This window comes from Amblyomma maculatum, chromosome 10 (genome assembly GCF_055883805.1).
Source record: "Amblyomma maculatum isolate TAMU_Amacu chromosome 10, ASM5588380v1, whole genome shotgun sequence".
Taxonomy (NCBI): domain Eukaryota; kingdom Metazoa; phylum Arthropoda; class Arachnida; order Ixodida; family Ixodidae; genus Amblyomma; species Amblyomma maculatum.
Window position 1 is genome coordinate 76,502,572 of NC_139353.1, and position 12,939 is coordinate 76,515,510.

At 45.2% G+C, this 12,939-nt stretch overlaps 1 protein-coding gene across 1 annotated transcript; it reads right to left on the reverse strand.

Moving 5' to 3' along the window:
- Positions 1–451: 451 nt before the first annotated feature.
- Positions 452–12,193, reverse strand: LOC146176833 (uncharacterized). The gene is made up of 5 exons (XM_084581045.1): positions 12,060–12,193; positions 4,268–4,375; positions 4,171–4,188; positions 3,325–3,426; positions 452–1,055 (listed from the first exon to the last, which is right to left on the reverse strand). Exons 1-5 carry the CDS (start codon positions 12,133–12,135, stop codon positions 817–819), a joined length of 543 nt encoding a protein of 180 aa, XP_084437171.1. The 5' UTR covers positions 12,136–12,193; the 3' UTR covers positions 452–816.
- Between the last annotated feature and the right edge of the window lie 746 nt (positions 12,194–12,939).

The window sequence follows — 12,939 nt, forward strand, 5'->3', positions numbered from 1 at the left end:
AAATACCGTCCCCTCCTCCACCCTTATGTTTCGTGTCGATCTTGACGAGGACGACAGCTAGATATAACAATTTATTTTGCTAACAAACTTCGCAAGGGTTTTAAGCAAACGCCATTGCAGTGGGCTTTGAGACAAAGCTTTCGCAGCATTTTTCAAACTCATTCCGACTTGTTACATATGAAAAACAGTTGATACCGAACAAAGGAACGCGAGTCCGCGATACCTGCGAAGCCCACCGAGATCCGCCGATTCCCAGCCCACGTGACAGCACGCTGACGGAGTAATTTGGATCGCTTTAGGTCGGCTTTTGTCGTACTGCTTCGCCAGCCATGGTGTAGTGTCATAATGGTGCAACAAAATGAGTGTAGGTCGCGATGCGGACACTCCACCACATCAGGTCTCCAACAGCTCCGGCTCCGAATGAGTGAGCGAGTTCGCTAGAAGGCTTGCCTGAACTCTCTTCCTCGCAAACATGGAGGTGCTTAGATTCTCATCCCCACTTCTTTCCACATTTTTTTTTTTGTTTGCGAAGTTAACAGAGAATTCAGGGATAGCTTAAGTATGGCATTGCAATAAAATTGTCATCCAAAGTTTATTATTATAGTTGGTGCCACTAAAAGTGCGAATCAATCACATTGTTTACCTGCTTTCTTTTCGCCATTTATTTCGATGGATGTGGGAAAAGGGTAGGGGGTTGCAAGAAGTACGTCGCAATCAGCTGAAAATATTGAGAGGCTTCTCAAAACGAGAAACGTGCCATCATTGGCCCCTCTTCCTCATCTGCGTAGCACAACACGAATAGTCTCTCTCTACTCTCTAATAGGAGTAGGTGGCGCTGTTGAGCAGGGCGAAAGGCACGCCGTCCTTGCCGGTGCAGATGCACACCTCCTTGCATCCGGCGTCCAGCTGGATGACGTAGCAGTCACGTGGGCACACTCTGGGAGGGCATTCCTCGCATTGGCAGACGGGGCAGCTTCCACGAGCCATACGCCGGGTGCACGCTTGGTTCGCCTTCGGCTGACAAGAGAAGCGACCCGTAGCCTGGGCGCACGGCGCTGATGTGCGCATGCGCCGAGAATGAGGACATCAGTACATAACGGCGCCGCACAGCAAACGAGGCAATTGATAGAGCTTGGCAGCAAGACGTATGTGCTACTTATTCCAGCTACTTATGCTTCACTTATTTAGTGCAACAGCAATATTTGGTTCGCATCATGTCTAGAGAAGTCTATTTGCTCTAGCTTTGAGCAGGGGGGCGCAGTAGTAGTAGTAGTAGTAGTAGTGGTAGTAGTAGTAGTAGTAGTAGTAGTAGTAGTAGTAGTAGTAGTAGTAGTAGTAGTAGTAGTAGTAGTACTAGTAGTAGTAGTAGTAGTAGTAGTAGTAGTAGTCGTTGTAGTAGTAGTAGTTGCAGTAGTAGCAGTCGCTGCAATAATAGTAGTAGTAGTATTAGCTGTAGTAATAGTACTATTAGTAGCAGTAGTACTAGTAATAGTAGTAGTAGTAGCAGTTGTAGTAGTAACAGTAGTAGTACTAGTAATAGTAGTAGTTGTAGTAGTAGTAGTAGCAGTTGTAGTAGTAGTAGTAGTAGTAGCAGTCGCTGCAATAGTAGCAGTAGTAGTAGTAGTAGTAGTAGTAGTAGTAGTAGTAGTAGTAGTAGTAGTAGAAGTAGTAGTGGTAGTGGTAGTGGTAGTAGTAGTAGTAGTAGCAGTAGTAGTAGTGGTAGTAGTAGTAGTAGTAGTAGTAGCAGTAGTAGTAGTAGTAGTAGTAGTAGTAGCAGCAGCAGTAATAGCAGCAGTAGTAGTACAAGTAATAGTGATAATATTAGTAGTAGAAGAAGTGGTAGTAATGGTAATAGTACTACATGTAGTAGTGCATGGTGGTGCTAGCTGTAGCGAAAATTGTTATACCAGTTGTACTGACGGTGGTAGTGGTAGTCGTGGAATTAGATGTAATTGTAGTAAGCATAGTCGTAATAGAGGTAGCAGCTTTTTAGTAGAAGTAGCAGTATTGTGGCAGGAATTTATATCCAATAAAGAAAACTAAAAGAAATAGAAGTTAATTATGGGCGTCGGCTATGGAAATTGCATATATTCGTGATCCGTCTGAGACGCGTAAGTCGCACACAAATAGAATAGGTTTGAAGACATCTGAAGCAGAGACAGGTGAAATAGGAAGAAAAAATAGGAAACGAGGCACTATTTACAAATATACACACCCATCGCAGACGAACCCATCGTAGTCAATCCGGCGTTCTCCCGAAAAAGCCTACTTGGCTTTATGCCAAGTGACCGGCGCATACTAAACAAAACGCTTTATAATTAATTTACCATACGGCCACCAGCGAGACCTGAACTCGCAGGGGAGTGAACAGATAACATTTTTTCACCGCTGCGATAGACCACTGCGCCATCGCAGCTGTCTAAAGTGCCGTCTATCAAACGGCTAGTCCCTCGCTCTGTACTTTTGGGTGCCGTCATCTTCATCAACTTCAATCCGTGCGACGGTCAGTCAGAAACCATTTTTTACTACTAGCGTGTAAAAAAGTGAACTTATTTTCAGCTTGGCCGCTGCGCAGAAAAAAAAAGGAACTAAATTATCGCTAGTGACCATTAACTTAGATAAATTGCCTATGCATTGGTGGTATTGCGAACAGGTGAATTTTTCTGGTGGCCAAATCTTTGCCGTGCAGGTTTTATCCAGTGGGATCATACTGTACACAAAGCATTACGGTGACAATAATTGGTACTGAGGACGGTCAAGGCGAAGTATCCGTCTCTTGCATTATAGACACCTACCCCGCGTTTTGAGTAAAGGCATGAAGGAAGAAGTTTTTGAACGTAGCACGAAATCTCTTCTAATCATGGCCGAGAAACTGCTATTTTATCAAAAACTACGTTAATAAACCCTTTCTAACAGCATTGCTATAGCATTGCTATGCCGCCTTTCTACTGCTAGGAAACAATAAGAGCAAAGATAAACACAGCTACGCTTCCCAATCGACTCCCCACGATAACAACTCTGCAGCCATCATCTTAGACGTGTAGTTAGGGTATATAAGCTATGTATTATTATCGATGTATTCTGCGTGCTGGTGGACGACAGTAGGTAAGAGTAAAAGAACCGGATGCATAGGAACTTCTTTCCTGTGGTGCTGCGTCATAATAGATGTTGCCCAATTTGCCGGACAAGGAGGATGGGTTAGGTGGAACTGCCAGCTGACGTGAGCGGTGGACATTAAATGATAGGCAGATCGCAGTAGCGTTTTTCCCGCATGACGGATGCGCTAAGACAACTGTACATGTCATTATGAGGTGCAATACTCACTGTCGCAGTTGCACGAGTAGCATTCGCCCTTCGTGTCCGGTACGCAGAAGCGCCCCTCCTCGCATGGCTTGACGCGGATGGGGCAATCCTGTTTCAAGGACACTGCGGAAGACAGCGCGATAGTTTAACGTGAAAACTAAATGCGAAATGCAGCAAAAGAGCCCCGCGCTGAAAACTGCAAATTAAAGACGTCGCATTGACGAGCAGCGACATCGGCATTCGTGGCTCTTTTCATATTTGGCACAAATCATACGGCTTCGCCAATAAATATAAAAAAAGTATAGAAATCATTTTACAGTAGTGACCATTCTGAGTATAGTGCGCAAAAGAACGAGCAATAACTGTTCCCTTCTCATACGACCCCCACCGTAAACTAGATGGAGGCCCAGCACGTTTGCCCGTCTCGAACTGGCCAAGAGGAATGTTCTGACACCGTTATATGACAGTTCTAGAAAAGCGCATGAAAACTGTGAGCCATTGTAGACTATTACCTTTGAAATATTACCTTGTCTGCAATTTTTCACCTAATATAGGTGCTTAGAATAACCAGCGGCACTGATAAGCACGTCATGGAGAAATTCAGGTTGGTTTCCACCACCGCGCTGCAGCAGAACGCAAAAAAAAAATTTATATACTGTGGTCATTTTTTAAATTATACATCGAAATCCCGTCAATATGGCCGTGATTTCAATCATGAATCAGTGCTCAGAAGCCGAAAGCTGTAGCCGGTGAACCAGTAAAGCAAGGGTCCATCATATGCCCAAGTGATAAGTTTTAACGTTTTCATAAATGAAGTTGCGGGCTGCTGGAGGAATATCACGATAACAGGAAAAAGTCACTACTCACCATTTGCTACTGGGTCATCTGTAAGTAAAAACAAACAGTCGTTGTTAGGAAAAGCTTGCCGTGAACAGGAAGACTATCAGTACTGAATTCGACTCACAGCAGTCGCAGTGGCTCTTGCATCCTTTCTCGGGTGTCCGACATTCGTACCCCACGGGACAGCCAAAGGCCACGTCTTTGCATGCCGGTTTCGCGTGGACTTCGCTTTCTGCAAAACATTAGTATACCGTATCGGTCATTTCAATAGCCAGATAAAAATGAACCATAATCTCTCTGCCAAGCTGGGCACTCATTGCCAAATTTTCTTTACATTGACTGTCTGGTTTGGTCTACGAGGTTTAACGTCCCAAAGCCACTCAGGATATGAGAAAAGCCGTAGAAGAAGGCTCCGGAAATTTCTACATTAGCTGTATATAAAGGTTCTAAACAGACGGGGCACCCTGTACTGGTGCAGAAAAACGCACAAATGAAAATGACTGAGCATTGACAGCGGAACACTATGGCTACGAATAATCCCAACAGTCACAGATAACAGTGAACATGCCAACGGTGACTGCAACAAAGGATATTCTGCCGATATGATTATTCAACTAATTTCCGTCTCCGTCAATACTACCAGGAACAAAATTTACTTTCATTCGCGCTTCATTGACTTTTTTTGTAAGTTCTGACCAGCCGCTCTTCTCTCATTTGGCTACTTGACAGTCAGTCGCTTTTAACGAGAGAGAATGTTGCGCGGAGGAACGGACACGTATGGCTAGGGCTTGTAATTCAAGGGCAAGACAACCGGTGGTTTTCAAGGTGACGAACAGCATTCAGAGGTGAAGCAAGCGTATCAGTACGAGACATAATATTAGGTGGCTAGAAGCAGTTAGGATCATGTGCGCGGTAATGTAGCTGGCGTAGGAAACAGCTATAAATACGGGTATGTTGAAACCTTTGTCCTGCAGTGGGTATAGTCAAACTGAAGGTTATGGTGAGATAGTGGTCACGTACGTAGAACGTATGGTTACGGTGTCTGTGCAGCAGCGCCGCCAACATTAGGAAAATGGTCTAAAGTAATCATGTAGCGAAATTAGGAGTAGTCCTGGGGGTAATAAATTTTTGTGTACAAGGTTACCTTTTCTTTTTCTTCTCCTTGTGAAGCCAGTATACAACTTGTCGCTTTTTCTACAACTGGCACTCCAAGTAGGCAAGCGCTACCAACTTTATGAATTTTTCCTAGATTCCTATAATTTTACCATCGTTTAAAGAAAATTATCTTCTCTTTAATTCTAGGTACTTTGCCCTCGATAGTGTTTATACTTACTGGAGAAGCCAGTGGTGATTTTGTAGCGAAAGCTATACTAGGCCAGTCAGCGGCACATTTCGGGTAATATTCGCTAGTCACTACTACGCATGCGCCGTAACCATGGCAACTATTTGCTCTTAGCCACATAAGCAGATGAAGAAGCAGAAGAGAAAGGAGAGATGAGAAGAAGAAGCTGCTCAAATGGAGCAAGAAGATTCTGAAGACGCCAAGAAGAAGAAGGCGGGAATAGGGAGAGTGAGGAGGAGGAGGAGGAGGAGGAGGAGGAGGAGGAGGAGGAGGAGGAGGAGGAGGAGGAGGAGGAGGAGGAGGAGGAGGATCCGGTCAAATGAAGCAAGAGGATTGGGAAGACACCAAGAAGGCGCGCGAATTGTCAATCACACCATACGGGTTGCAACCGGTGCATCGGCGACAAAAACGTTCGAGTCGGACTTTGTGAACAATACGTTTCGTTGCTTTCGCTACGCATATCCAGGCTGCATCGAGTCGAGGCGCTATCAATTTTTACTTGGGTTTTCTCTACGCTCGATGAATTAGAGGACTTTGCTGTCCGGCAAGTTCATGCTTCTTATATAAATTGCCGCCTGATCATCTGGACATAGCCAGCGGTGTTCAGTGTCACCCGGTAGCGGTTCTAGAATTTTAAGCACTAGCAGAGCTGTTAAAATCAGATATGATCAGAGACGGAGTAGAGAAAAAACGAATTCGCAAGGATGAGTATAAGTCACTTACACTATACACGAGAGGGGCACAATCCCTCTTGTCGATGGCGCAGGGCACTTGCAGTGGCACAGTCACAAATAAGTTGCGGCAGTCAACGGATTCGGACCATGGCTCATCTAGCTAGCCGTCGCTCAGAATTTCCATAGCCCGTCAAACCTTGCCGCTGATAACTGTGGCCCCTCGATGCAAAGGCTTTCCCACGAGCAGCTGTCCAGGATTGCTAGCATTGACAATACAGGTTGTTTACTACCACCCGCCGACACCTTCCTCATGTCGCTAGAATTGCTTTTAACATTATGTCGTGATAGTTTCATGGTGTTCCTGTGTGATGCTCGTGACAGATCATGATCATAGCACAGGAGGTGAAATAAAAGAGAGGGTTAAGTTCTTCCCTCGTGTGTGGCTCCTCAACGTCGGAATTTGTCCTTATATTGGGTCCCTGTAAGCCTTAATTCAGGACCAGATAGCATGATGGTGTTAGAAGAGTGGGTATGCATACTTATGGGAGGCGGCGGGTTGAGCGACCCAGCTGCCGATGGCAAATGCATCCAGGTTGGCATGCAGACGCGGGAGCCTAAAAGTTCCTAAATAGTGAACTGAATAAAATTGTGCGTAACTTTCACTTCGCCTCTCACGGGACATCTTTGACGGCTCTCATTTTTCTGTTCCCATCGCGGATCATCGTTCCCGTACTTGCGCTGCGCATTGCATGCTACACTCTTCATTAATGATCTTTTCAATTGGTCCTATGTTAATCACATTATACTCATCAGTACACTGTTTTGAGCTAACATATTATATGAAAACCCACATGACATAGGTATCAGGCCCGTTTTAACCAAACCTTACGAAGGTGCCTGCATTGACGGAGGCAGCATGCCTAATTTGAAATCCAAGATGGCAACGCCTGCCAGCTCAGCCATGTCATGTGCTGTCGTGACGTCACACGACCCTAATACCAATAAGCACACGACCATGTCCCCTGTCAACTACCTCCTGCCAAAGGGTTAGCTCTTGACCTTTCGCTCAAAATGCAGACTGACGCCGACGACGCCAACGCTGAATTTTTTTGCAGATTATCATCTTTAATACTATTTCGTTGAATACTACATCTTTATCCCTTTGTTTTGTATTTATCATTCATCGTTGCATTGTGCCTTGTTTTTTGACGGTGAGACTGTAGCCAGCATTGACCAGGTGTGAATATAGCACACTCTGTAGGATAAACAAGTCGCCATGCGTCCTGTTTGATGTGCTGGTAACTCGATGATGGTACACGTGGTGAACAAGAAGAGTCGAGGTCATATGAGGCACAGAAAAATTGCACTCTGAACACGGCTTCCTCATCTAAGGTAAACCTTGCCTTGCCCAAGTCTGCCTTCAAGGGCGGCAAGGATCAAATGGGAACTACTTGTTAGCCCTTTTTATGCGTTACGGTACTGCACTTATTTCGTATGGCATGACCTAATCTGACTGCTAAATCCGAAACCATTTACACCGGAGGTAAAAAATAATTCGATTAAAAGCAGAGTAATATGTATCAATCGTGTGATCGGACTATTCCTTTCTCTGTTGACGCAGCTGGTTCAACAGAGGTTCTGGTATGGCTGAAAATACGGTTGGTATAATAATGGAACTCCGGTGTAGCGTCAGGCAACGTTTTTTCGCGGGGGAGAAACTTTTGCAGCTGTAGCTTTTCCTTGCTACCGCAAGACGATATTATATTTGGGTATCCTTATGTGGGAGGATGCGAAAGCAGTTGCGCCTAGGTTTGATGGGCTGTTGCTGCTTCTGTTGATGCTTACGCTTGTGCATCGGGCTTCGACCCCAGTTCTGGTTTTACAGTCTTATTCGCGTTAAACCGCCAACTGTGTTTTTAAGACTAACTGTACATTCACTAGACACAACTTTACTCAGCTTCAAGCGTGAAAAAATCGAGATGGAGTACGTGGGTAACAGTGCTTCTATTCTCACGCAGTCCACCACTAAACTTCGATGCTTGAAGCTCGAGCCGCGTGATTTTTTCAGCAATATTCTGTGCTTATCGCGTATAATTTTATGTATGCACTGCGAGTTTTTGAAGTTGGCAATAAAGAAACAAAGGCGTCGTGGAGGGGTAGCAGCGTCCTTGTCATTCAGGCTGGTGACCCTAGTTGGTTTCCACATAAGAAACAATTTTATTTTCTTATTTTTATTCTATAATCGTTTCGGTACACAGGTTCTGGGAACGGCCGTCATGAAGCAAGAAAGACTTTCATCCTAAAGTAACAGTATCAAATGTTCTGTGGCAAATAGTTTCCATTTTCGGGTGGTTTCTAACTGGCGGTAGTGTGTGGCTATTGCTTTCTGCTGCGCGTTTCATTTCTTTCACTTTCTAAGCCGGAAAAATGGGGGCCGTTCTTATTCTGACATGCAAACTTTCTTGCTTGAAAAGAACAATATGCCTCCATTTTTTCCCCTGGGTAGCAGCACACCAATTAAACGTCTCAGTTACGGTGTTTTCCGATGTTACACAGATGAGCGATAGAATTATTAATATAATTTTGTAATCGAATGTATTTTCATATATTTTTAGTTTCAATAGCCAAATGATCCCTATGACAAAAAGGTATGTGGAGCTGATATGAGGTATACGAAACCTATAGTATATTCACTGCTTCATCGTTTTAATTCATTCACACTCCCTTGTCCTTGAAGAGCAGGAAAATAAATTAACAACACGCTTGTATCGCAGTTTCTCTGCAGCCCTAGCAGCGCCCCTTCATCTGCCACGGGGAATCCCGCCACTGTTCGCCTATTCTAGGCAGTGTTGGAACAGGACGAGCTCAGTAATCATCTTTACCGGACAAAAGCAAAGTTTCTATTCCTGTGCATGTTTAAAAAGCCTTGCCCATCATTACAACAAAACAATACGAGCACAACACGTATGATATCTCAATACGCTATATTTTATCGTGTAAAGCAAAAATCTGTACCCCATGCTAAAACATCGGGCTTGCTTTATTATTCGGTTGAGAAGCGAAATGTTTACTACACATTTTTAGCAATCAGGACTGCGACTCATACCTCGTGCTGCAATAATGGCCTAAAAAATTGAAAAGCTGCATTTTAACTTTGCAGAATGTCTTATAAAGGGTATGTGGTAAATAAATCAAGTTTTGCAAAACCCCTTTTTCCTACTTTTCTTTACATCGTTTCGATGATGAAAAGAAATCTGAGAAAATGTTTGTTACAAAATCGGGAGAACAATTTTTTTGCAAATTGGCAGCCATGGTGTTATAAGTTGGTACAAGCGGTATTCTTCAAGAATATGTTTAAGTGATATTTCCACAAGCTTGTTGAAGTGGTATTTCTCTGTACCTGGCATAGCGTATGAACACTACCAACATGTACAAGGTCGTCCACTCTTAGTGCGAACAGGCATGCTTCCTTCAAAGCACCATTGAGTCTTAGGCGGTCGCAGATCAAAGCAAAGCGGCGCATGCGCAAAGAGACCCGAAGGAGGGGCTTCGCATGGTTGGCGACCTTGTTTCAATGCATGGTCGGATCGGAGGCAATGACGCTCTGAAGATAGCATGCTTGTTCGCACTAAGAGTGGACGACCCTCTACATCGTAAACGACATAATGGAAGCCACGAGACAAGGAGCAGATTGTCTTTTTACTTTTCCAGACGTACAAGTCGCACTTCAGCAAAGGCGATCTCTTACGACATATCACCCTGGAAACACCCAAAGGGGGTGTTTATTCTGTACACACCGTCAGAGGGCACCATATAGCGCTTCGCGAGGGATTTCGTCATAGCTCATTAATCAAGCTATAGTTAATGAGCGCTAGAATGTATCTGCAGCTCTGAATGGTTGCATTGCGACATGACGCATACAAGAAGCGTATCATCGGACGACTATCGTTCACGAAAGGTTTTGCATACTTATAGATTCTTCACATGTCATATTGCTTCTCGTATGTACGTTGTTCGGCGCCACCTTTTCTGCTCATAGTTTAGCGCATCTGTAGGTAGCAATTGTCTTTTTTAGAATCAGTGTCAAACTGTGACAAATCGTTAATAATTCTTATGTGTCACTTCAGCAGAGGCTAGAAAAAATAAACAATAACAAAAACAAATGGTTTAGTATGACCCGGAACCTAACCTTGAAACTCCACTTTAACGTGTTCAGACGTCTTGGATTTCAAACAGATGCCTCTGCGACAATCGGCCAACAAGACACGTCAAAGTTCACCAACTCAGCCTTATACGAAACCAACGCAAAAAGGGCGATAGCCACAGTCATAGACTGCGAAGGCCGGGAGGAAGTTAGCGCCTAGATCCAAACCTGTACAGTCACGGAGGCAGAGGAAGTGGCTATCGCACTGGCCATTAGGCAAGGAAGAGAAACGGGAGAGAGTCTGACGATACTGTCGGACTCTCAATCCGCGTGCAGAAATTTTCAACGGGGTAAATTATCTAAGGTAGCGCACCAAATTCTTACTTCCACAAGCGAGCCAACAAAATAATACACTCAAACACTAGTGTGGATTCCGGGGCATGCAGGGATCACGGGGAATTTGTACGCAGACAGGGTTGCACGAAGACATGCAACCTACCGTGCGCCCAACAGTCTCGCGACAGAGGACCTGATTCCGCTTGACCCTGACTACACCACAATACTACAACACTAAAGAGGCTTGCGGAAAGTATATCCGGAGCCGCATAAAAAGCTCAGCAACGAGGAGGCCATAGATCTGAGGCGGCTACAGACGGGCACCTTCATTAATTTACACATATTACACATGATGCATCCCACGACATTCAGAGACGAGGGCCCGTGGTGCGGGAAGACCCCTACCCTGTACAACATAACATGGGAATGCAGCTCACATCAACTACAAAAAATTGAAAACCCAAATGAAAGACAGTGGGAGGCTTTGCTGGCCAGCTCTGACCCGGAGGCTCAGCTCTACCCGGTCACAAGAGCTCGCAAACTGGCCAAAGCCAGTGGTGCCCTGGACTGGGGGCGCCAACCGCTCGTCAGCCTCGGCTGAAGAGGCGAAGAAAAAGATCCCCGAGCAGTTAGTTCACTCACTCACTCGCTCTGCGTTCCAGCTCATTCGTTTTTCGGGCCCTCTGAAATATATTGCGATGAGGCTGCCTAGAGCATTGCCTTTAAACAGAACAGCTACCCGTCCCCTATACAAGTATGCGGCTAAGAAAGAGCACAGGGCTGCAATCCTGAACTGTGAGAATGTTTTTATGGTCGTCCCATACTTAGTGCTTCAGAATCAGGACTTTTGACTGCAAGAAAAGCGAAAATCTAATATTTTATCTTCGTAGTCACTATTTGCTTGGTTGTGCGCATAAAAAAATTTTTATATTTTGGTTCGCGCCTGTTATACGTTTCGCCAGCTGTTATCTTAATTCAAAATCGCGGTATTCTCAAATAAATATATACAGTATCCTCTGTGTTTTTTTTTTTTTGAATTACAATTTTTGTCTATGTTGAATCAGTGAATGTATTCTTGCGCACTCAACGCGCACTATCACCGACTTAGGAGATGAAAGAATATTGCCTTATCCCTAGAATAAAAACAAAGCAGCGTGAAGTCACACTTAGCCGATATGGAGAGCGTTCCAATTTTCAACGTAGGAGAGCTCTTATTTTATACGTGCCCACGAATGATGGTGCCACTAGGCGGTCATAGCAACACACGCACCTACAAGCTGTAGTTCTTCAATCTGCGGCATAAACCGCGGAGCTGCCCTTATTCTTAAACACAGCCATCATGAAATTTTCCAATTGCTATAGAAGCCGAATAAGCCTGAAACGACACGAATGGTTTCTCTTCCTGTTATTCTAAACTCACCTTTCTTTGCCGCTGCGGCGGACACGAACAGCAACCCGCAAGAGGCGATGAACAGAACCCTGGCCGAAACGTCCATCGCTCACAAGGCAAAGAATTAATCCTGCAGGGAGTGCAAGTCGAAGAATAAGCAAGGCAAGTCCTGGGCAAGCGATGACTGCCAGTACTGCCGTTACCCTCTCCTAGAGTCCCTTTCAAGGACCTTCATGTCCGCGCGCACGCGCAAGTGCATTTCACCGGCTGCACGTGCTTCCAGGAAGCGTAGCGGCAAAGACATTTACTCAACCTCACCTATGCGTGTGCGCAACCAGCGGCGAAAAAGCAAAAACAGTGACGCGAGCAACAAAATAGACTCGGTCTCTCTCTACCCCCTCTTTCGGTCACCTCTGCGTGCATGAAGCAGCCGTCAGGGCCTCGGATATCCGGTCAAGGCTTGCACGAACTCGTACTCTCTCCCCCAATCGCCACGCGAACAACGCTTAGTCGGGGTGGAAGAGATGTAATACACGGCTAGGGGAGGATGAGGTGAGCGCGAATCCGTATGTAGCCGTTTTGTGGGCTGTGCCGCTCAGGAATAGTGTCCGCCGGTGACTCGACGCTGAGCCTTCCAAGGCTACGCATACATCCGCGGCTGTCTCCTTCAGCGCGCACGGCGCATTGGATAAAGTTGGCGTCAGAACGCGGCTTCGGGGATGTCAAAAGCAGCCAGCGTGTAGTAGACTCAAGTGTTGAGTATTTCTGCGGCCGTTTGACAGCTGCCTTGGAGGGCTGTCAAGCGGATTGTCACGTAGACTCAGGCCTGTGGAAAGCGGTTTCCGAATGGAGAAAGCGGTTTTTGATTGTTTTCATAATTCATTTTTGAATTGACAAATAGCCAAGGCCT

Bases quoted from the DNA above. Each gene is read 5' to 3' on its own strand.
- LOC146176833 (XM_084581045.1), bottom strand. From the start codon at position 12,135: ATGGACGTTTCGGCCAGGGTTCTGTTCATCGCCTCTTGCGGGTTGCTG. The intron at 4,376-12,059 runs GTGAGTTTAGAA...AATGTTTTGCAG, and splicing joins CGCCGCAGCGGCAAAGAAAG to AAAGCGAAGTCCACGCGAAA. The intron at 1,056-3,324 runs GTGAGTATTGCA...TGCGCACATCAG, and splicing joins CTACTCGTGCAACTGCGACA to CGCCGTGCGCCCAGGCTACG.